Source organism: Plodia interpunctella, chromosome 30 (genome assembly GCF_027563975.2).
Source record: "Plodia interpunctella isolate USDA-ARS_2022_Savannah chromosome 30, ilPloInte3.2, whole genome shotgun sequence".
Lineage (NCBI taxonomy): Eukaryota > Metazoa > Arthropoda > Insecta > Lepidoptera > Pyralidae > Plodia > Plodia interpunctella.
In genome coordinates, this window is record NC_071323.1 from 3,608,802 (window position 1) to 3,632,883 (window position 24,082).

At 37.3% G+C, this 24,082-nt stretch overlaps 2 protein-coding genes across 4 annotated transcripts; one reads left to right on the plus strand and one right to left on the minus strand.

The window, feature by feature from the left end:
• The first annotated feature begins 663 nt into the window (after window positions 1–663).
• LOC128682339 (zinc finger protein 883-like) lies at window positions 664–6,561 on the plus strand. The gene is made up of 6 exons (XM_053766979.1): window positions 664–786; window positions 934–1,088; window positions 1,177–1,308; window positions 2,369–2,570; window positions 2,923–3,027; window positions 3,862–6,561. Exons 2-6 carry the CDS (start codon window positions 981–983, stop codon window positions 5,346–5,348), a joined length of 2,034 nt encoding a protein of 677 aa, XP_053622954.1. The 5' UTR covers window positions 664–786; window positions 934–980; the 3' UTR covers window positions 5,349–6,561.
• Window positions 6,562–6,914: 353 nt separating this feature from the next.
• On the minus strand, window positions 6,915–23,872 carry LOC128682343 (probable ATP-dependent helicase PF08_0048). Of its 3 annotated transcripts, XR_010370314.1 has the most exons (13): window positions 23,402–23,872; window positions 21,931–22,069; window positions 20,911–20,997; window positions 19,031–19,213; window positions 17,896–17,959; window positions 16,125–17,048; window positions 14,310–14,454; window positions 12,466–12,565; window positions 10,656–10,797; window positions 10,356–10,487; window positions 9,428–9,573; window positions 8,278–8,840; window positions 6,915–8,071 (listed from the first exon to the last, which is right to left on the minus strand). XR_010370314.1 is itself a non-coding variant. In XM_053766991.1 (12 exons), the coding sequence occupies exons 1-12, from the start codon at window positions 23,614–23,616 to the stop codon at window positions 8,766–8,768; spliced, it is 2,352 nt and encodes a 783-aa protein (XP_053622966.1). In that variant the 5' UTR covers window positions 23,617–23,872; the 3' UTR covers window positions 6,915–8,765. The 3 variants fall into 3 exon arrangements, 2 of the variants coding, with proteins under 2 accessions (XP_053622966.1, XP_053622967.1); XM_053766991.1 differs by having other exon boundaries at window positions 6,915–8,840; XM_053766992.1 differs by lacking the exon at window positions 20,911–20,997 and having other exon boundaries at window positions 6,915–8,840.
• Between the last annotated feature and the right edge of the window lie 210 nt (window positions 23,873–24,082).

A 24,082-nucleotide genomic window follows, 5' to 3' on the forward strand; every position in this document is an offset into this window, starting at 1 on the left:
AGTTTTTAATAGAGTGATTCAAGAGAAAGGTTTATGCCCGAATGAAGCCGAAACGGGTAGTCTTCCTATAATGATGGCGACAAATTCGTAGGAAACAAATGTCTGCCCTTCTGCCCGCCTGGCCTTTGCGCAAGGGCCAAACCCAGATGGTAGCTCAATCGTGTCATTGCTCTGAAACAGAAGAACTGGAAAAAGCTCAAATGAGAGAAGTTAAAGTACGTATTAAAGCGCGGTTAGATGTACACAGAAAAAACGAATTTTACTTAAAATTAGAAAGAGATACGCGTACGATAAGTACACGAGGAGAAACGGGACAGAGCTACAGCTCTTAGATACTGGGGTATTATGTAATCTGTCTCATTTAAATCGTTTTCCTTCATGCACAGAGAAAGCTATAATCGCCGCCGTATCTTACATTTCGATCAAAAAGGAAAGAGATATACGTATTAGAAATACATGAGAAGAAACGAGACAGCGCGCTGACTACAGATATAAAAATATTACTGACACCTTTTGTCACTCATCACATGCCCGGCCCATTCTACCACATAAGTAGTTGTATTATTTGTATTGAAATATTTTTTATGTCACTTGGGTAGGTTAGACCGTCCTCTTTAGATTCCATATCTTGATAAAAAAGCCACAAGAAAAAAAAATGTAAATGTCAATGTCAGTTTAACATCATAGGAAGCTGGTACGTAGGTACCTACATAAATTGCAGAAGTTATTAAACAAATCATCGATCGAGTAGAGTTTAATGGATGGATTTATGAGCAGAAAAAAATTGTAGGTGTAATTTTCTTCGAAAGTTAACTCTAGCTGATACAGCAGAATGTAATTCTTAATGTAACAATGTTGGAGTTGTAAATATTTTTCGATTTCTAAGGAAAGTTTTGTATGATCAGTTAGTATTAATTCATTCCTTTATTTTAGCGGAAAATATTCAATCCGTACCAATAAATAACTAATTTACAAGAAAAATGCCAGACGCAGTAGCAGCCTGTCGAGTGTGTCTGGCGGTGGACGTGCGGTTGTTAACAATCGCCGGCGCGCTCCAGCTGGTGTATGAGAAGATCACCAGCAATGCAGTTAGTACACCCGCTAGCTCTTATCATGCTCACAGCTCACGGCAGTTGGAAGAACACAATGTAACTTCATTGTTGTTGAACATTTCAGCTGCACAGTGAGGGGAAGCCCGTGGCGGCGTGTTATATCTGCTACGCTCAGCTCGACAAGTGCCGCAAGTTGATGCTGACTTGTGAGCAGGCAGAGAATGTCCTGAATGATATATTGCACAGGCAATCTAAGGTGGAATTCTATATTTTTTTATTACACACAGTAAAAAAGGTGTTTTACTATCAATATTTTGATTTTTAAAATGATCTTGTTTATGATGGCAGAATAAAATGGATTTGATGAACACAAGAAATGTTCACAACACTGGAACTAAACACACCCAGAACCACAGACAAATGTCTGTGGTCATAAGTAGAAATGTTTGCCCGTGCTGGAAATTGAACCCAAGTTCTCTTGATAGTGGACTGTTTCATTTGACGACCTCGGTGGCGCAGTGGTAAAGTTCTTGCCACTGAACCGAGAGGTCCCGGGTTCGATCCCCGGTCGGGTCATAATGGAAAAACGATCTTTTTCTGATTCCCGGGACAATCAGATCTTGGATGTTTATCTATATATGTATTTGTTATAAAATATAGTATCGTTGAGTTAGTATCCCATAACACAAGTCTCGAACTTACCTTGGGGCTAGCTCAATCTGTGTGGTTTGTCCTAATATATTTATTTTTTTATTTTTTATTTTTTTATTTTTTCATATTAATTTTGGAGACACCAGAGGGGTGATCAGCCCTCTCATGCTGGGACCATCTAACCAAAGATAGCTGACTATATATTCATAGTAGTTTTTGTCCGCAGCTTCACCCGCGTGATTTTCTCTGCGATTGTGGAACAGACAATTTCACAACCCGTAATAGTGATTTAGGAGTTGACTTTTGAAAAAGAAAGTAGCTTATAATTGTACTGGGAGTCTTTAACTACATGCATACAAAATTTTAACAAAATCGGTCAAGCGGTTTAGTTGTGTAGGTGGAATAGACAGGCAGACAGACTTTTGCATTTATAATATTAGTATGTAGCCGTTTATTTACCAACTGTTGTGTTAATTATAAGTGACATTGACAAATTCTAATCATTTGTTCAGAAATTAGACCTTTACAGGCACTTTTTGACTTTCAGTTAATTATGGTTGTAATTGTATATATATATATATAAAATAATTGTATTTTGAACTGCAATTTGGTGGTATCTTTTACCAACCAAATTATTAATAATCTTGTATGTAATTTACTTACAGATAACTGAAAATTCATTATCCTCGATTGATCACAAACTACGAGGTCTGTACGGATCGGCAAGCTATGGAACTGTGCATCACAGCAATGAAGTATCGGGCCCTAATATCAAAACTGAGACTGAATGTGATCTTCTCATTGAGATCAAAGTTGAACCGGAGCCAGAGGTCGCCGATACTGACATTGGTAACGAAGAATCACAAGGTATATGCAATTCAATCCTTACATAACTATTTACAAACAATTTATTACAAAAATGAAATTTTTGCCACAAATATTTATTGTCGTCAAAGAGATCTTGTCGCATTTAACGCCTGCCAAAAAACCCATGTCCGTGCTGTAAAGCATTGAGGTGTTCCCCTCATTGGGAGCCGATCCTGGCTACACCATCTGACCATGCTTATCATAATAATGCATTGTCATGGAAATTAACTATCCAACCGCATGATTTTCCATGGGTGTTATTTTTCTGGAATGAATGTTGACCCATGTTACACTTTCGCATTTATGATATTAGTTACGCTGATTAGATTTAACTCTATCAATATTTTTGCAGAACCTTTGCTGTCAGAAGTGGGATCTTATAACGTCCACGAGATGAAATTCAAAATTGATGACGAAGGCCCCATGGTGGCGAGACAAGATGATAACGTCACAAAAGGTAATAATTATACAGGTGACTGAATGATATTTGGCTGTGTATCCTCCTTACAGTCGTATTCCTCATGGCTGAGGGCCGTGGTCATTAAGTGGAATAAAACACACACAACAACTTTCTTGACATTACTAATGGAGTTTGCCATTGCCTGCTCCATTTCACACACAAGTTAATAATGTGCAGGTTTCCTCACGATGTTTTCCTTCACCGGAAGCAAGTGGTGGTCGATGAGTCAGATTGGTATACTAACTCATGTGGCACGAGTAGGATTCGAACCTGGGACCTTTCGATCACAGACAGACTTTTTATTTAGACCGTCATTATACATCATTTGTTTTGCAAATAAAGTAATGGAATCTCTCTCGCTCATCTGAACCTTTTTTCCCAACGTGGACGAAAAAGTAGAAAAGGGGACGACGCACGGTCGTCAGCGTCCCTAGTTTTTAAATTGTTGTGTTATAAAGTAATGCTACATAGCGTTATAATATAAACACTTCAGTAGACAATAAAAAAATTGATAGTAAATCTCTAGGTCTCTGTTTGTAGGTTTTTAATTCATTAAATAATAATGTTTAGGATGACCATTCCAGATCAGCCTGAAAAAACTAGGTTTGATCTATCAATTAATCATTTCAATAAATAAATAACTTTCCTTTTTACTTTCACAACTTCCAGAGATTATTGTAATACTAGTAAAAGAAAAAAAAAATGTTTTGTTGAACATTTATCAGCTAAGTTAACCCAACGATTGACAGAAATGGCGGAGGGACTTGAATTGCGAGATTGAAATTTTATAATTTCCATAATAATATGCTTGATTACAAAAAATATTCGCAGATCGCGCGCAAACTTCCGGTGATATGAAGCGGAAAGTCACAAGAAATACAATCGACAGGAAACGTCGCAAGTCAACAACTAGGACTGCTGAGAATCTCAACGAGTGTAATGTTTGTCAGCGACAATTTACACAAAATTCAGACTTGAGAAGACATTACAGAATTCACACCGGCGAGAAACCGTACGAATGCGACGTGTGCCAACAGAAATTCAACCAAAGCTATGCTTTATTAAGTCATATTAAGACTCACACTGGTGAGAAACCTTTTCAATGCGCAGATTGTCAAAAGAAGTTTAGTCATAAGGGTAACTTGATTAGTCACATTAGGACTCACACAGGTGAGAAACCTTTCACATGTGACATGTGTCAAAAGCGGTTCAGTCATAAGGCTAATTTGTTGAATCACATCAGAACTCATACAGGCGAGAAACCGTTCCGATGTGAATTATGTGATAGCGCTTTTATGAATAAAGACAATTTGACAAGACACAGCATAAGTCACAGTGGTGAGAAACCTTTTAAGTGTGAAGTGTGTGATAGAGCGTTTATAAAGAGAAGTGGTTTGGTAAGACATGCCAGGACGCATACAGGCGAGAAACCATATCAATGCAACGTGTGTCAGAACAGGTTTAATCAAAAGGAGCATTTGTCGCGACATTTGATGAGTCACACCGGTGAGAAACCATTCCAGTGTGAAGTGTGTCCTAAGGCTTTTGTCAGCAAAAAACACCTGACAAACCACATTCGATCTCATACTGGTGAGAGGCCATTTGAATGTAAAATATGTCAAAAGACGTTTGCTACGAACTTCAATTTGTGGAAGCACAATAGATATCATACTGGCGAGAAACCTTACCAATGTAACGTGTGCGAGAAACGGTTCGCCGATAATAGAGGGTTAACTCACCACGTGAGAACTCATACAGGTGAGAAACCGTTTCAGTGTGACGTTTGTCATCACCGCTTCACTCAGAAAACTCATTTGACGAGTCATATTAAAAGTCACTCTGATGAGAGACCATTCCATTGTGACGTGTGTCAAAATAGATTTCGTTATAAAAAGGATGTATTTCGACACATGATGATACATACCGGTGAGAAACCTTTGAAGTGCGAGTTTTGCGATTATCGCTGTAGTCAAAATTCAAGTTTGCGAAGCCACCTGAGAACTCACACTGGCGAGAAACCTTTTCAATGTGGCGTGTGCGATTACCGTTGCAGTCATAAAATCAGTTTGTTAAACCACTATAGAACTCATACAGATGGCGAGAAAACATTCAAATGTAATGTTTGCGATTATCGTTGTAGTAAAAAGCAGGGTTTGATAATACACCTGAGAAGTCACAGTGGTGAGAAAGAGTTCCAATGTGACGTGTGTGATTACAGTTGTAATCATAAACTTAGTCTATTAAACCGCTATACAACTCATACTGTTGAGAAATCGGGACAAAGTGCAGTATCGACGTCAGAATTCTCAAAAAAATAGTCTCACGTGTCCCGACGATATTTTTTCCTAGCTATTTAAGTCCCACTGTTGGGCAAAAGCCTCCGCAATGTTTTTGATTTCAACATTTATTCAGAAATTAGACCTTCACAGGCACTTTTTCTCGTCAATTTTTATATTTATAGTTATTTCTCACAAGCTACAAACTACTGGCATTTCGGAACGACCACTGCTGAGAAGAAATGCCGAAAGAAACTCATTTGAACAGTGCTGGTCCCTATCATGCCAGATCGGCTTACCATTATTGTTTCTTACAATGTTTTTTTTTCTAATAATATATAAAAGTACATAATGTACATAGTCGAAAGGTATAACAAAACAGGTTATGATTGTGATCCGAGTGCTGATTATAATATATATATAGATGTGAAACACAATTAACTCACATGAAAATATATGAGAAACGAGATGACCAGTTCCCTCTGGCAGCACCCGTTCACGAGTTGACGCATGGGACAGCCATCGCGTAGCTCAACCATAATAGAGGGAACCTCACGACCCGGCCCACGACGCCACCAGATTGACCATTTGAGTGAGCATGACTTGCATTACTTGTCTTTAGCCTTTTCTTGGCTCTCTTTCAGCATCCGTCGGTTAAATACTAACGAAACTAAATTCTTGAAAAATAATTCTTTTCATTCACACATCCGATATGACTTTTTATTTAGAAAAACTTACACAACTTTACAAAAACGCACAAATCCATCGTCCAATCGTAGTGCGGCATTGTGACGCATCGACAACCGCGCATTGATGAAATGAGAATGTGAAATTCGAAGCAGTTTATAAAATAATACCTATATTTGTTAATTGACGTCCTTGGAGAAAAGGCTGCGGTGAAGTTTGTTGCGCCGCTTCTTCTTCACCTGCGCTTTGGAAGCCGGCAGTAGACTTAGTTTAAGTAATTTTTGACGTCAATAAGTGATGTATATCATCCTAAATTGAATAAAGAATTTTGAATTTGAATTTGAAATTTGAATAGGCGATTCTAATGTAGAAAAAAAAATTGTAAATATAACTTATTTTGTATTTCTAGTATTTGTACAGCATTATACATAATGTATATCTAGTATTCAGGGTTACTGGTATCTAACGCATAACCTTCCAAAGGCGCATAAATTACATAGAGACTAACATCTTTTGTTCTACGACTTTTGTCTAAAAGTAATAAATAAAAAAAAACTTTTAGTTTTAATGTCGTTTCTATAAAACGTTAACTCTATGTTCGATTCCGCTACATAACGCTACTGTACTGTCTCGTATCGCTCGGCTATTGCTTACAGTTAATGTTTGAGGAGATAGTTCTTTCGCCATTAGAAAAGGTACATTATACTAAATTGCTATAGGTATATTTTATATCAAAATTCGTTCATAAAATTGTTAAAGTAAGTAAAACTAATTCTTGTCTTTGTTAAAAACTTAAAAATTGTAATGACAGCGTGGCCGCAGCGGTCGAAACGCTCTGAGAACCACGCATATTTATAGGTCGGGACCACACACGCCACTAAATGAAATACATGACGGGATAAATAAAAAAAAAACACAGTCTCGAATGAGCTCAAACAAACGACTTTATTTTAGTTTAAAATTAAAATCAGCCTTAAATATTCAAAAATAACAACAGAAGTGTTCAATGTTTAAGAAAAAAAAAAACTTATAAGAAACTCAAAATTTACAACAACATAATTCTATGATAATTTAAAATATAAAAATTTAATACCGGCTACACATTTTTGCTGAAGCGGTGGTGGTGTAATGGTCGAAAGGTCCCAGGTTCGTATCCTACTCGTGCCACACGAGTTTGTACACCAATCTCACTCATGTATAGTAGTTTTCATCGACCACCGCTTGCTTCCGGTGAAGGAGAACATCGCGAGGAAACCTGCACACTGGTTGATTATTAACTCGTGTGTGAAATGGAGAAGGCAGTGTCAAACCACTCCATTAATAGTGCCAAGAAAGTCGTTGAGTGTGTTTCATTCCACGTAATGACCACGACCCTCAGCCATGAGGTATACGACTATGAAGAAGAAGAATTAAACGTATAGTTTTTGTTTAATTTTTGTTGTGATTTAAAGTTGTTTTTTTAAATCAATTGAATTATTCTGTATACGCACATTACGCACGACATAACAGCGTAAATATAAAACTTTGAAACATAAAACTACTTATTTTAATAGATTTTGTGATGTGGATGTTTCATTCCACGTAATGACCACAACAATAAACATTGCGTGCCGAATCCTCATAACTGCACTACGATTAATGTATAGCCGGTATAAGATTACAAATACAGGTGGTTAGGACACCTTGAGACTTGAGACATAATTAATACTAAAACTAGCCTTTGCCCGCAACTTCGCCCGCGTGAATTTCTCTGCGAAAGCGGAACAGACATGAATTTTATACATTTTACACAATTTTCCAATATTAACCCCGAATTGACTATAACGGATTATAGTAATTTCGGGGTTAATATTTAAAAAATACTATTTTTTTTTTAAATATTATTAACCCCTATGTTTGAACGGGGGTCTTTAACTATATGCATATTAAATTTCATCAAAATCGGTCCAGCGGTTTAGCCGTGAAATCGGCACAGACTTTCGCATTTATGATAACAGCAATTAACATTACAACAAATAATACTAGTTTTCTTCACTATATAGTATAAAACAGAGTCGCTTCCCGCTGTCTGTTTGTCCCTTAGGCTGATTTTAGTCTCACGCTCACCGTCAGCGCTCATAGCTCAGCGCGTAGTTTGTCAGCGCTGAGGCTCAGCGTGGCTCCTTTTAGTATCATACTGACCGTAGCAATAGCACCGTGCGCGCTGGTAGCTACGTGTCAGTCAATATATCTCGGCCATCAGCGCTGACGGTGCGCGTGCCGTCAGCGTAAGACTAAAACCAGCCTTAGATCTTTGAAATTACTCGACCCATTTTGATGCGCGTTTTTCGACACAGTTTCCTGAGGGATGTTTGATTGTTTTACTCGAGCGAAGTTGGGACGGGCCGCCAATTTTCATATAATATTTAAAAATATTAATAATAACAATATACAATACACTCAGTTCGTTTGTTTAGATACCAAGGGCCTGACTTTCTCCTCTGCTAGATAAATATCAAACTTTTTACGAGGCATAAAAATGTTTTTGCACATCGCACGCATCAAACGACATTTTGATGTGCAGTAATCTGACAGATAAACTGCCAGATAAATCAGCCCGAAGTTGGCCAGTTGGCCTTATCCAACACTTGTATGCAACAAAAGAGGCACAGACGTCACGTAAAGGCGCGTAGCTTATTTCGTTTTTCACCCCCACTCGACTGCCTCAGCCCCGCGAATCTCCCCACGAGTTTTCGTGGAATCATCATAAATAAGGGCAGTCGATGCTTCAGATCAAAATTTAATGTTGGGGTTGAAGAGCTTCCTCGTCCGTTTCGGCGGCGGCGAGACAGAGCCTTTGTGCTCCGTCTGAAAGTCATCAATAATTTAATATAAACATATAAAACTAATTAAGTGAATACGTTAATCATTTTGTTTTGATTTTGATAATAAGATTCATTTGACTAATGTTATAATGATCACACAGATTGAGCTAGGCCCAAAGTAAGTTCGAGACTTGTGTTACGGGATACTAACTCAACGATACCATATTTTATAACAAATACACATATAGATAAACATCCAAGACCCGGGCCGATCAGAAAAAGATCATTTTCCATGTTGAGCTGACCGGAAAATGACTCAAATGAATCTGACTCAAAACCTGACTCAAAACTGAAATCTGACTCAAAACTTGTTTTCGTAACGGAACGAATGGCGTGCAAATTGTTGCAAAATGCAATTGCGTTTAATAAAAAAAAATCAAATTGAATGGCCCCATTTATCCAGGCAATGTAAAACGTCAAAATTTAGAAGAAACCAAAATTTATGTCGCGAAACAAATTTCACGCCACTAGTTTCGTGAAAGTAAAACTGAGTTGTCGCTGTCACTAGTTTGTCCAATAAATACATCAATCAATCAATCGACAAATTAGTTGCATGAAAGTAATACAAACTTGTCCGTCGGGCGTGGACACTGAGTGCCGCGCGGCGAATCTCCTCGTCAGGTCGCTGTAAGAGGGAGACGCGGTCGCGCCGCCATCTTTGTTTTGTGCGTCTGTCTGTGAGCGTGTTTTTGGCGCGCCAGAAAGTGCTGTCGAGTCTAGAAAATATATATTTTCTTTACATACAATACAATACTCTTTATTGCACCAAAAGTAAAGAGGAAAGATTTGTATTTTTGTTTGTAATGAATACACTCGAAAACTATTGGGCCAATTTTCACTTAATTACTGTCGATTGTATCAATAGATGTCATACTACAGTATTTGTCGGAGAGCTTTTGCATACAATTCGTGACAAAAAAAACATCGGTCTGTAGCGGTTCCTGGGTGCACCATCTGGTCATTCTTATCACAATACACTGTACTGTCATATAAACTAAACGCGTGTACAAAATTTCAGCTCAATCGGTTGAAGATATCTGCTTAAAAATTGAGCTGGAAAATTTCACCCGAACATAAACACAGAGTTTAATTAATGCTAGTAAAATATTACTATATACAGGGTTACTGGCATCAAACGCAAAACCTCCTAAAGACTACTTGGGTACATCAAAACAAGCAACTTTTATTCTACGAGTTTTCGTGATTTGTATTTTTTTTTTTCATATAAAAAATCTAATTTGCGATTCCACACATGTTAACTGTATGCAATAGCCGAGCGACACGAGACAGTACAGTAGCGTTATGTAGCGGAATCTAACACGTTAACGTTTTATAGAAACGACATTAGAACTAAAAAAAGTAAAATGTTTGTATTTATCACGTTTAGACAAAAGTCGTAGAACAAAAGATGTCAGTCTCTATGTACCTTATGCGCCTTTGGAAGGTTATGCGTTAGATAACCCTGTATAAAAAATATCATACATATTTATGAATTTACCTTTCTCTGTACGGTCGACTGAGTCAGACTTGTGTGGGTGTCTGTAAGGTCGTCTGGACCAGGCGGAGCACACCGCGGGGGCAGACAGCAGCGGGTGAGGGACCGGGGGGCGACGTTTGGACTTTATCTCGCCTGCGATTACAAAATTCAATAATATTTTCAAAATATAACTTTTAATCTGATATCATTTAACACTTTTTAAATAATGTATTAACATTTGCATGAATTATTACGTGAATATTGTATCACCTGCCCTATTGAAGCAAATAAAAGGATTAGATTGGACGTAAACATAGTTACCCTGCGCGTGCGCAGCGCGCAGCGCGGCGACGGCGGCGGGCGGCAGCGCCAGCGCGGGCAGCGCGGGCAGGAGGCCGCGCAGGTAGCGGTTACGCAGCGAGTGCCACGACCGCGCGCGCCCCGCCAGCCGCGGGTACTGGCTCTGCGGGGATTCACATTGGTCACCTGACTACTCTAAGTCTTCATCGGAAAATTAAAGTCTGATTTCAGTCAGATTCTGTATATGCGACCCGAAACGTCGCAGACACATGAGTTGTGATTCGTACTTTCTTTCGAGTGATGCACAGTGCTTTATACGACACCCGACTACGACAATAATAAAAATGATAGAATACAATTTCTAATAACTACATCTATACTATTATTATAAAGACGTAAGCGTTTGTATGTTTGAGGCGGGTAATCTCCGAAACTACCGAACCGATTACAAAAGGTCTATCACCATTAGAAAGGTACATTATCCAAGATTGCTATAAGGATATATTTTATCTCGAAATGCCCACGGGAACGAAGCCCCGGGCAACATGTAGTCGTTCATGAAATTGACATTGCCACAGTACAGATTAATTATTAAAGTCAGATAAAAAAAATAAATTCTTGTCTTTATTGGAATTTGAAAAATGACAGCGCTCGCGGCCATGAAAACGCTAAGAAACACCCCAATAAAATACAGTATGCAATACAGGGAATGGCTCTCGTCACTCATATTTACAATGCGTAGGAGAACTCACAAAATACCATCAGAGTATTTTGTGATCTTTCTAAAGCATTTGATTGTGTTCATCATGAAATACTTTTGCGAAAGCTCACTCAGTACGGTTTATATTCTATATCAATTGAGCTAATAGCTTCTTACTTAAAAGATAGGTTACACATTGTTGATATTAATAACGTTAAATCAAATTGATGCAATGTAAAAATTGGCGTACCACAAGGCTCAATTCTAGGACCCTTTCTCTTCTTAGTTTACGTCAATGATCTGCCATACATGGTAGAAAAGCGGGCTGACATCGTGCTGTTTCCTGATGACGTCATTAATCGTACTAAACACCAAATTCTTAGGAATCACTCTTGATTCCAATGTACAATGGGACGCTCATATTAATGGCCTATCCGAAAAGCTTAGTTCCACGGCATTATTTGCTGTTAGAATTAAATTTGGACATTTTAAATAATGATGTAAATTTGTCCTCTTCGTTTTTACTTAAAACCTACATTTGTTAATTGAGAAGTTGTTGGAGAAAAGGCCTCGGTGAAGTTTGTTGCGCCGCTTCTTCTTTACCTGCGCTTTGGAAGTCGGCAGTAGACTTATAAATATTTTTTTGACGTCAATAAGTGATGTACCTATATCATTCTAAATTTAATAAAGAATTTTGAATTTGATGGAGTTGAATACTGATTTTCTCAAATATTTTTTTATCTCTGTCTTATCTGAGCGTTTTCCTGGTTTCTTCCTCAGCCGTTAAGCGTCTGAGTCCATTGTTTTTCCAGCAACCATAAAGGGATATGGTAAGTCGCGCATACGTCTGGATTTTGATGCAATTTTCAATGTTTTTAGACGATTTATAGACTTCCGGTGAAGGAAAACTTCGTGAGGAAACCATGCACACTAGTTGACAGTTTAAGTTCACCGGTGTGTATAAGACTACTTGCCGCCAGATGTCGGTAGACAGTCTATCAAAAAGACTGACAATCAATGACGCTTTATAAAGTAGATGGCGCCACTGTGCATAAAAACGTAAGTGATTTTCGCGCGTAACACCGCTTGTATGCAGCTAGTGAATAAAAAAAGTAAAAAAAATTATCTCACCTGCAATTCTCGCCATATTCTGTTCCCGTTGACTTTCCTCGCGCGGGAACCCAACGACAACCACTGAACAATCACATGGTCTTCTAGAGACGAGTATTCACTAGGAACAATAGGGTGGTTAACAAGATCAGAGAATTGTGAAATATGTGTAGATAGATAGATTATTTATTCCATAGAACATGCTGATACAGAGTTATTAAAAGGTACAGCATATTCCGCCTATTGGGCGTATGAATGTTAACACAAACATGAGAAACTGACATTAGCGTACCTATCATCTGCCTTATATATAGTGTATATAATCTAGATACAATATATATATTCAGGATCATTGTGATAATTCGTAGACTGTAACAATGCAGCTGGATCTAAATACGAAGATTTAAAATTAAAAGTCCATTTTCAAAAAGTATGAAATTATAAAAACAAACTCGACCATCGTAAAAAAACTTAAATTTTGTAACAACTTTTATTAAGAAGTCAGCACCATAAACGTGATATTTAATGTAGCTGACGAACAAACAAATCTTTCTTCGCGAACATTTTCGCACGTTGTGACGTCACTTGTTCGTGTCATTTAGTACGGAGCGTTTGGACGAGTCCAAAAATGTGTGATTTTATTTTTGTCGTATCTTCGAAAGCATTGTCATTATCACTGTAATTGTTTCACTGTGTGTTTCTAATGATATAACGGCCTTCGAATAGTCACCAAAATAAAAATTTGTCGTCTACCCTATATGGCTATATGGCTCATATGGAATGCCAGTAGTTTGTAGCTTGTGAGAAATTGGTATTTAATATATTAAAACTTTTTCACTTCATGTGGATTATAATAATAATAACTTATTCAGAAATTAGACCTTCACAGGCACTTTTTCACGTCAAATTATATATACTTTGTTATATATGATTATATATGTTATATTTCATAATAAAATTATATATAATTTGACGTGAAAAACACTTTGACGTGAAGTCACTTTTTCACGTCAAATTATATATAATTGGTTATATATAATTATATATGTTATATTTAATAATAAATTTATATATAATTTGACGTGAAAAACACTTTGACGTGAAGTCACTTTTTCACGTCAAATTATATATAATTCGTTATATATAATTATATATGTTATATTTAATAATAAAATTATATATAATTTGACGTGAAAAAGTGCCTGTGAAGGTCTAATTTCTGAATAAGTTATTATTATTATAATCCATTTGAAGTTGTGATGCTACTTTCGTATGTATGTCTGTATGTTTGTTCGCGCATCACGCAAAATTGGTTGTAATTTGACATGGTTATCACAGTTGTATAGCGGTTGGTCTAATTCAAAATCTGTTGAGGTTCAGGTTAATAATAGAAATAATAAGTTATGAGCGGACGCGCGAAATTAATATATAGGGACAAATCACACAGATTGAGCTGGCCCCAAAGTAAGTTCGAGACTTGTGTTACGGGATACTAACTCAACGATACTATATTCCATAATATATACATATATAGATGAACATCCATGATCCAGGTCAGTCAGACAGACAATCAGGGGATCGAACCCGGGACCTCTCGGTTCAGAGGCAAGCACTTTACCACCGCGCCACCGAGGTCGTCATCCATACAATTTTGTATCGGTTAGAAAAAATAGTAGGTACACAACACAAACATTTTTTACTTTTTATAAAACAAGAGACATTTTAACTTTTTATAAAACTGGATAAAGATATTGTCTCGTATCATTTACCATGTCGAGCTGACCGGGGATCCCCGTGTCCTATTAGGCCAAGGAGGTCTTTTTTTTAATATCACTATTAAATTAAGCTAATTTATAAGTACTTACCGTCTCAGAGGCTCTGTAACTTCGTAACTAGAAGTCGAACGACGAGGTCTCTCGTTATCCGGTCTTTTTCCATCATTTTCCATCTCTTTCTTATCTTTAGACTTTTCCTTTGCAACGTTTCTTCTCTCTCCGACACGATTATTTACTGCAAAATCACTATGAGATTCAATGTCGACATTTTTATTGTTATCTGCCAAATTCTTCTTACGCGTATTGTTTTTATAAAAAATGTCGTTTGTAGAATTATTTCGATTCCTTCTAGCTTTTGTGATAATAGATTCATCGTTCCTAAAACGAGTCCTCTCTATATTCCCTTCAGAACTATCACTTACTAATCGATTCTCTTTAAATCGATCATGCTTATCGATACTGGCTGACGATTTCTTAATATTCCCTTCAGAGACGTCGGTTTCTTGTGACATTTTGCGGTTATTGTAAATATTTTCTCTGTATTTATAACGGTTTGATCTTAAGACTTTGGGTTCACCGTCGATGTTTTTTTCAGGTTTTCTATGTAATAACAAATTTATTTGTTAAGACAAATAAAAAAACCCCCGACTTTCAATATTAATTTCGCTACAACTTTTGAACGGTCGAACAGATTTTCACGAAACACGGCTAAGAACACTCGGGATAAAATTATCTATGACACAAAATAACGAAAATCTGTTCATCCGTTTGGGAGCTACGATGCCACAGACAGATACACAGACAGACACGTTAAACTTATAATGCCCCTCTTTTCGCGTCGGGGGTTAAAAATATGGGATATTAAAGCCTCATACGGTAATATCAGCGCGTCTCATCGGGACAAACACAGTGTCAAGAATGTGAAGAAATCAAATGAATGCGCTGTTCTCCTGTCGGCCGGCAACACTGGGTGTTTATCGACCGATCTTGACCATTCTATTTGGTGTTGCAATAACTAAAAAAATGTCAGTTTTACACGGGTTTTTGCAAATTAAATATAATTTTATCTTAATTTTATTGACAGGCTGTAGACATATGCTGTACAGTGATTTCTTTACTTAACTTTGCCTTGGCAGTTCAGCGGGGAAAATGCTGACAGCGTACTGGGCTCATTGCCTTGATGGGGCGCGTTCGAGGTTTTTTATTAATAAGACAAATACATGTACTTTTGCATCAAAAAAAAATTAAAGCCGAACGACACACTGTTTTTTTTTTTTTCATGAATAACATCGAAACTGCTTATTTTACAATAATAACAAAACTATATGTGCTTGTTATGAGGACATGACATGCCCTTTTATTTGATACTAGCCGCGCTCCGGGGCTTCGCTCCTGTGGGAATTTCCCTATATGTTATTCCAGGTTATATTCTACCCGTGAGAAAGAGAGAGAGTCACAAACATACATACGTACGTACACACATCCTCACAAACTTTCGCATTTATAATATTAGATAGGATTGCTTGTAGATTCCATGAAAATCTAAAAGAATTTTACAAATTGTATGTAATTAATAAGTTGAACACGCACTCGATCTGTTTTTTGACCGAGCGAGCGAGGTCTAACATTCAGCTTGGGACAAAAATACATTTTTTGTATGTATGAATGTTTGTAACGCGATAACTTTCGAACCGTTGGTCCGATTTTGATGACATTTAAAAGTTTTAAAGGTATGTAGGATCTGCCAATAGAATTTCCAAGTGCGTGGGGAAAAACAATTGGTTAAGCCGTTTTTTGAAATATTCACAATTTTGTCAAAAATGTATTGCGTTCCCGAGGTCTAAGTTCGCGGCGAACAACTGGTTAATTTCAATTATTAGCCATGAAATATAGATATTAACTCACCTTGCTCCACATTTTTCGCAACACTAGCCACAGTGCGAGCTATCGACAAATTCCTTCTTTCCTTTCTGTCTTCTACACTCTCCTCTGAATTGTCTCCACGCCTTTTATTACCCTTGTTCTCTGTAGCTTTTGAATTGTCTTTATTCTCTTTATGTTTCCCGATTTCAACTTTTTGCTTTCTAGATAATATACTTGTAGATTCATCACTGTCATTGTCATCATTGTTTTTACGAGTTATCTGTTTGTCTGTGTTAACTTTGGCTATATCTTTTGCGTTTATACGATTGCTTTTTCGCCTCGCTTCAGTTTCGCCATCGTTAGTGTCGATTGATCTATCTCTTGTTTTATTTCGTGTATGTTGACGATTGGCGTAACTTTTAAAGTCACTTTTTTCACTTCTAAATGCGTTTTTAGATCCTATATCATTATGTTTGTGATCTTTGGAATGTTCTATATGTTTTCTCTGTGATTTAGATGTAGATTCATCGTTTTTATTAATATCTCTGACAGTTTCTAGATTTTTCTTGCTTGTACCTAGTTTTTCTTTAGACAAAGATGTTGCGTGTCCATCTGTGCTGGTGATATCTCTAGCAATACTATCTTTAGTGTGTAGACGATTGCTTTTACGTTTTTCTGTATGTTTTTCTATAGGCGACGTAGTATCAGTTTCATTAGATTCGTCTGCAGTTTTATGATAATGTTTATATTTAGATCTATCACCACTTTTACTTATTTTATCGCTTCTAAAAGCATGTTTGGATCTCGAATCATTACTATCAGCATTTTCTATACTTTTAGCATAATTTCGATTCGACTTTTTGCTCCGAGTGATGTAAGTTTCCGATTCGAAATCGCTGTCCGTGTCGACTGTTGTGTCATTGTCGGTTGTGGCGTTGGCCGATTTGTTGGCCAACTTGTTGGACTCTGCAAACGTTAGTGAAGACTTTAAGTGCTCACTTTTGGAAGTATGTGACTGATGTTTCAAACGACGTAATCATGCTTAAGCAAAGTATACGATTTTGTGGTTAAATGTTCTGATTTTTTTCTTATTTTCATTAATTAACATAAGGCAAGGTCAGAAAATAGTAAAAAATATGTATGCTCTAGATAAAATAGATATATTTAAGATCATTATGAGCTTGGTCAAAGTTGGTTTAAAGTCCATTTAAAAAAATTATAAAAATATTGTCAACTGTCATGAAAGACTAAAATTTTGAAACAACTTTTATTGTGAAGTCATCACTATAAACGCAAAGGTATCAAACAAAAACAGCTCTTTTCGCTAAGATATTACTCAATCGTGACGTCACGTTAGAGTATCATTCAGTATGGAGCGTTTGGACGAGTCTAAAAACGTGTGATGTTGTTTTTGTCGTATCTTTGAAAGCATTGTCATTATCACAGTATTTTTTTTCACTGGAGTTTCTGATGTTATAAGAGGCTTCGAATAGTCATCAAAATAAAAATTTGTCATCTACAATATTACGATGTTTTATTTCCTAATTGTCGCAGTTGTATAATAAAACCAAACATTACTCATTATATATTAAAAATTATCAATCACATAAGTAGCCTTCGCCCGCGGCTTCGTCCGCGTGAATCTCGGGAACAAATCTTTTTTTGTGGGATGACTACATTTTCTTCCCAATGTTGAAACAAAAGATATCAATTTATTTAAACTTTATTGCACAACTCAATGTTAACAATAAGCGGAGATTCTCTGCCAGTATAACCTTGGAAGCAAACAGAGAAAGGAACATATAGGACATACCGTGTCTGGGCGCGGCGGCCGCCTCGCGCAGGCCCAGCTCGCGGGTGAACTCGCGGAGCGATCGCTGCAATCATATAAAATATTGGGTTTTTTTTTTCATAGTCGTATTCCTCATGGCTGAGGGTCGTGGTCATTACGTGGAATTAAACACACACAACAACTTTCTTGGCATTATTAATGGAGTGGTTTGCCATTTGCCTTCTCCATTTGATAATTTGATACACAAGTTGATAATCAACCAGTGTGCAGGTTTCCTCACGATGTTCTCCTTCACCGGAAGCAAGTGGTGGTCGATGAAAACTACTATACATGAGTCAGATTGGTGTACAAACTCGTGCGGCACGAGTAGGATACGAACCAGGGACCTTTTGATACACAGGCGGGCGTCTTAACCATTACACCACCACCGCTTCATTGGGTAAATCATGGAAAATTTTTGAACAGCTTTCATCAATCACATACCAATCTTGAAAGTCTCAAAGCATTCACGTTTAGAACATAATCAATATTTTTAGATGAGTAGGAATTTAGAAGTGTCACGAAGTGAATATGAAATTTGATTTAAAAGTGCAAATTCAGCAAGACATTAGGAGTATTATTTATACCTATATGTTTGACAAATAAATTGATTGATTGATTGATTCAGTGGATTTAAATTTGATGTTGGACGTTTTGGCACTTGGATATTGTGAGAATTGATCGTTTTGCAACCACTTGATATTCTGCAATTTGTTTTGAAAATAAATGATCCTAGCGTATTTTCAACATTGTTCAGATTATTTTTGCTTTGCGGTGTCACAGCTCCGCACATAACCGGAACCATTCGATGGAAGAGAGAAATCACTTACACGCGAGGACGAAACGGGAACACGCGAGGATTTTTTTATGACTAGCTTTTTTCCGCGGCTTCGCCCACGTTATTTGCCACGGGAGCAATTATTTTTCCGGGGTGAAAATTTATACTATGTCTTTCTATGTACTTCACACTATATGTGTGCAAAAAAAGCGTGAACAAACAGACAAACTCACTTTCGCATTTATTTATAATATTAGTTAGGATTAGGATGTACATGAGAGAGAGAGAGACAGAGAGAGATAGAGAGAGAGAGAGAGAGAGAGAGAGATACATCTATACCTGAGAGACAATGTCAGCTATCTTCGGACACCTCTCGATGCATACGAGAGGATTGATCTTGTAGAAGAGAGTGCTCTTGTAATTATCATCGGTGTCGAATCTATACAGATCTACATCGAACACGTTGCGGCGTTTGAGGAAGCTGCGCAGTGCTGTCACGTCATCTTCGTTCACTATCAGCTCCTGGTGGGGGTGTAAAATGAATTTAATTTTCATTTATTTACTAGATGTTGCCCGGGGCTTCGCTCCCGTGGGAATTTTAGAGAAACATATAGCCTATAGCAATCATGGATAATGTACCTTTCAAATGCTGAAAGAATTTTTTGAAATCGGTTCGGTAATTTCGGAGATAACCCGGCTCAAACATATAAACTCACAAACGCTTACCTCTTTATAATAATAGTATAGATTAGGCACATTGCACAATCGGCTGATTGTCAAAAATACACGTGAGGTCCAACAGGAATATAGATAGATAAATAGAAGATAGAATTCGTTTATTTGATTTGCCACAGACACCAAAGAAGCAACAGACTAATCTTATAATAAAAAAAACATAAAATGAATACAGATCGCTGTGCTGCAGCAAGGCAAAAACATGAGTACAAATAGTCAAAATGAATTAGACCTACACGTTTTACCGAATATAGGTATGCAAATATAAACAAATAAAGAGGAGCACGCTGTCCACTACAAATCCAAAACAGAAAAAGAATTATAATGTACTTATACTAGCCCTAAATTCTATCCGAGTCTATCATTAAAGAAATCATTTATAGTATAATAACATTTATCAGTTAATAAAGACTTGAGGTGCTTTTTAAATAGACTTAACAAGATTTTATTGTGAGTTTGTAAAAAGTAACTATGTCATAAACTAATAACTTGTAAAATTAACATATCCATAAGTTACCTGCAGATATAAACTTCAGAATTGTGACAACCGTGTAATGATCAAAAAGTTAAGCCTAAAAAACTTTAAATATTTCGAAGCACTCTATAATTTCTCGAGCGACACACGATAGCGCGTTCTAAAACTAGATATCGCCATCTAGTGACATAAATATTCAACTTTAATATTGGCGTTTAAACACATAATCATCAATATTTAAACATATAACATAAAACAACAATCATAATAAAAAACTTGTAATGTTTACATCTCTGTCCATCTATTATTATAAAGAGGTAAGCGTTTGTGAGTTTGTATGTTTGAGGCGGGTATTCTCCGAAACTACCGAACCGATTGCAAAAAATCTTTCACCATTAGAAAGGTACATTATACAAGATTGCTATAGGCTATATTTTATCTCAAAATTCTCACGGGAGCGAAGCCTCTGGCAACTTTTAGTACTTTTATAAAGAGGTAAGCGTTTGTGAGTTTCTCACTTTATGAGTTTGTATGTTTGAGGCGGGTAATCTTCGAAACTACTGAACCGATAACAAAAATTCTTTCATCATTAGAAAGGTACATTATACAAGATTGCTATAGGCTATATTTTAACTCAAAATTCTCACGGGAGCGAAGCCCACAACATCTAGTTTAGTTAGTGTGCAGCATTAATATGTAAAGCATTGCGGTACAAAAAAAAAAAGAAACATTCTCAAATAATGTATGAGTAACAATATCTTTATCCAGTTTTATAAAAAGTTAAAATGTCTCTTGTTTTATAAAAAGTAAAAAATGTTTGTGTGGTACACAACACTACTATTTTTTCTAACCGATACAAAATTGTATGGATGACGACCTCGGTGGCGCGGTGGTAAAGTGCTTGCCACTGAACCGAAAGGTGCCGGGTTCGTGGCCCGGGTCTTGGATGTTTATCTATATATGTATTTTTTATAAAATATAGTATCGTTCACGTCGCATTGGAACCTACTTTACAAGCTGGAGCGGAAGTTACGCTGTCCGGGGACGCCACACGAGTGTGTGCGTCTGCCTGTACAGCCGCGTCCGTCTTAACTGGCTGGAATATTTGATCATAAATCTTAGTGTGGGTTTGTTTATATGGCACTGGCTGTTGCACGCGGCTTCGCCCACGTGGTTTCCCATAAACAGTTATTTTTCCGGGATGAAAGTTATGTCTTTCTCCACACTTCAAACTACATGTATGCATAATTTCAAGAAGATTGGTTGAGTAGTAGGTAACAAACAAACTTACTTTCGCATATATAATATTAGGAAATTAGTTTCATACTTGTTCACTTTATCTATCCCACTAATATTATGAAGCCGAAAGTTTGTGAGTATGTTTGTTACTACTTCAAGCTCAAAAGGCTGGGCCAAACTTTTTATGAAATTTGGTATGGAGCTGATATCAGCTGTTAGGGTACATTTTATCCTGAAGGTACATACGGTTTTTTTTATTCCTGTAGGATTTTGTCAACAAGTCTGATAGTCCACGGCACCTTATAAATGGCGCTATTGTGCATAAAAACGTAAGTATCTTTTAAAACGATTTGTTACGATTATTTAAAAATACCGATTCTTTTTTTGGATAACAAATTATGTGTAAGGCTGTTCTACGTTTCCTTACACATTATAAAACGAAGTTTTCTGACGCGTCTGTCTTTCTGTTCGCGATAAACTCAAAAACTACTGCAAGAATTTTCATACGGTTTTCACCAGTGGATAGTGTTAGGTTAGATTTATTATATTTTAACCCGAGCGAAGCTAGGACGGGTCGCTAGTCTGATCTATACTATTATTAAAGAGGAAAGCGTTTGTGAGTACGTATGTTTGAGGCGAATAATCTCCGAAATTACTGAACCGATTTCAAAAATTCCTTCACCATTAGAAAGGTACATTATCCAAACTTGCTTTAAGCTTTATTTTATCCCAAAATTCCCACGGGAGCGAAGCCCCGGGCAACATCTAATTACAAAATCAAAAATATTACCTGCAAGGCGGAAACAGAGGTTTGTGTTGAGTTAGCACATTGTGTAGACAAGTTTAGCTGTACCAGCGCACTGCGGGTCTCCGCGCGCTGGCACTTGTGACTGCAGCAGCAACTAATCCGCTTGGAGACTTTCCTTTTTCTGCAAAATATTTGTGAACGAATGAGAAGTTAACTATTAATTTAGTGTAACCAGGACTAATAATATGTGGCCGTCCAAATCAAAAGGGACCTTACGGCGCCCGGCACTCACGGCACTACGCCACAATCGCCGTTGTGTTGTATTCGAACAACGGCAATAAAGACCTTAAGTGCCAGCCGCCATCAGGTCCCTTTTTATTCGAACGACTGCAAATGTACCATGGAATTAGTAAGTACCGAAGTACTTACGAAATCCATTAATGTTAGCATACTAGACTGGACGACATGTGACGGTGTCGTGGCGTGTCAAATGTATTCTTGATTTACTTGGGTAGTTTTCAGAGGCTTCTGACCATTGCGGCAGCACTAGATCCGTCAATTTTCTCAAGGAAGCAATCTTAGGGATAATCTCATAAATTGTCATGACCAAAATACTTATTGTTTTAAAATCAGATAGTAAAAGTAATTGTTATCTGTGTAAAAATTTGAGAAATAGTAATGACAGCGCGGCAAAGGGCTATGGATTTTCAATTGAAGATCCTTCGATCTTCAATTGAAAATCCAAATGGATGGAGTGTGTTGGGCCGGATATGGTTAATAAAAAGTAACAGATTAGTTAACATCAGACAGGGAGAAGTTGAGGATTCTTTCTATGAATATTGCACGCCTGACAGGGCAAACTGTTAAATTGTATGTATCTATACTAGTTTTTGCAATAAAAATATTTTTTTGAGACAACAAATAAATAATCAATGGAGCTCTTGACACTGTCCATCTGCTTGCCGTTTTTGAACCAAATGGTCTGGCACGGGATGATGGCAAGAGACCGGATTGAATGACCCTAGTGCCCTGGAGTTTGGGACAGCCCCTGGTATGGGATGCCACATGTGTGGATACCCTCGCTCCGTCTCATCTTCCTGGTCACTGAGTCTAAGGCCTGCGGAAAGCCTCAAACGGCATAAATATGTCAATATTGGCAATTGTTACATATTTGAGACATATGAGGTTGAGACATTGGGGCCGTGGGGGCCTTCAGCCCACAAATTATACAAGGTCATCTCCACTAAAATCATTGAGGTAACTGGTGACCTATCGTATATATCTAGGCCAGAGATTAAGCATTGCCATTAAAGATGGCAATGCTTTCAGCCTTTTGCGGGCATGTTAGGTTTTTTTTTTATATAATTTGTTTTTATTAGTTTTAATTTATTTTTGTTGTATAAAGTAGATTAGATTAAAATAATATTACATATTAAAAAAATATATAATAAAATTACAAATAAAGTGGGTTATGTACATTATTAGTCAAAAATATACATTTGGCTATATTTACCTGCGCTGCAATAGGGGTAATCCATTCCTAACAGTAGTAGGCTGGTTGTCTTTGAGTGCGCGAAGTCCGCGTAGGACTGCTGACGAGCTGGCGACCTCAAGCCGGCCGCGCCGGTAATAGCAGAACCTGGGCCGATCAGCCCAACCTAATACCCTCCCTGAAGCCTCATCCAGCCGCCGCCACCCTCTAGCGTATATCCAGAACGTTGCCACCATTATTAACCACTAATTTTCATGTGCGCGCCAAAAGTGTAATCACGTCTACATTATTTTATAAACAAGGAACCGGTCTGTGTATTTACGGTTAATTCGTTGTTTGTTAAGATTCCTGAGATAATGTGATTATCGTGGCATCCTTATAAGTAGACGTAAGCCGAGTTGATAACAATATTATTTTTAACAAAAATCCAAATAATTCAAAACGTAGCAATACACAAATCCGTGTGTGATTGAGTGAAGCGGGTGCGGGGTGGGGTGGGAGGAGGGGCTCGAGCTAGTGTAACGAAGCGACTATCGATAGTTCGACCACAAAACTCGACAAATAGTCGAATTATCGTTTATGCTATTGACGATATCGATGTAGAGATTAATATATAGTCAGAGAAAACCCCTATCATATCTTCTTACGGAATGTAGAAAACCAGTGTTTTCTGCGTTTCGTGTCTTTCAGATTAGCCGGTTG

Excerpts from the sequence above, each read along its gene's own strand:
- LOC128682339 (XM_053766979.1), top strand. The coding sequence starts at position 981 with ATGCCAGACGCAGTAGCAGCCTGTCGAGTGTGTCTGGCGGTGGACGTG. Across the intron at positions 1,309-2,368 it reads TATTGCACAGGCAATCTAAG|ATAACTGAAAATTCATTATC; the intron begins GTGGAATTCTAT and ends ATTTACTTACAG. Across the intron at positions 2,571-2,922 it reads TGGTAACGAAGAATCACAAG|AACCTTTGCTGTCAGAAGTG; the intron begins GTATATGCAATT and ends ATATTTTTGCAG.
- LOC128682343 (XM_053766991.1), bottom strand. The coding sequence starts at position 23,616 with ATGGTGGCAACGTTCTGGATATACGCTAGAGGGTGGCGGCGGCTGGAT. Across the intron at positions 14,455-16,124 it reads TGCGAAAAATGTGGAGCAAG|TAAATAATCGTGTCGGAGAG; the intron begins GTGAGTTAATAT and ends GTGATTTTGCAG. Across the intron at positions 9,574-10,355 it reads AGTCGACCGTACAGAGAAAG|ACTCGACAGCACTTTCTGGC; the intron begins GTAAATTCATAA and ends TATATTTTCTAG.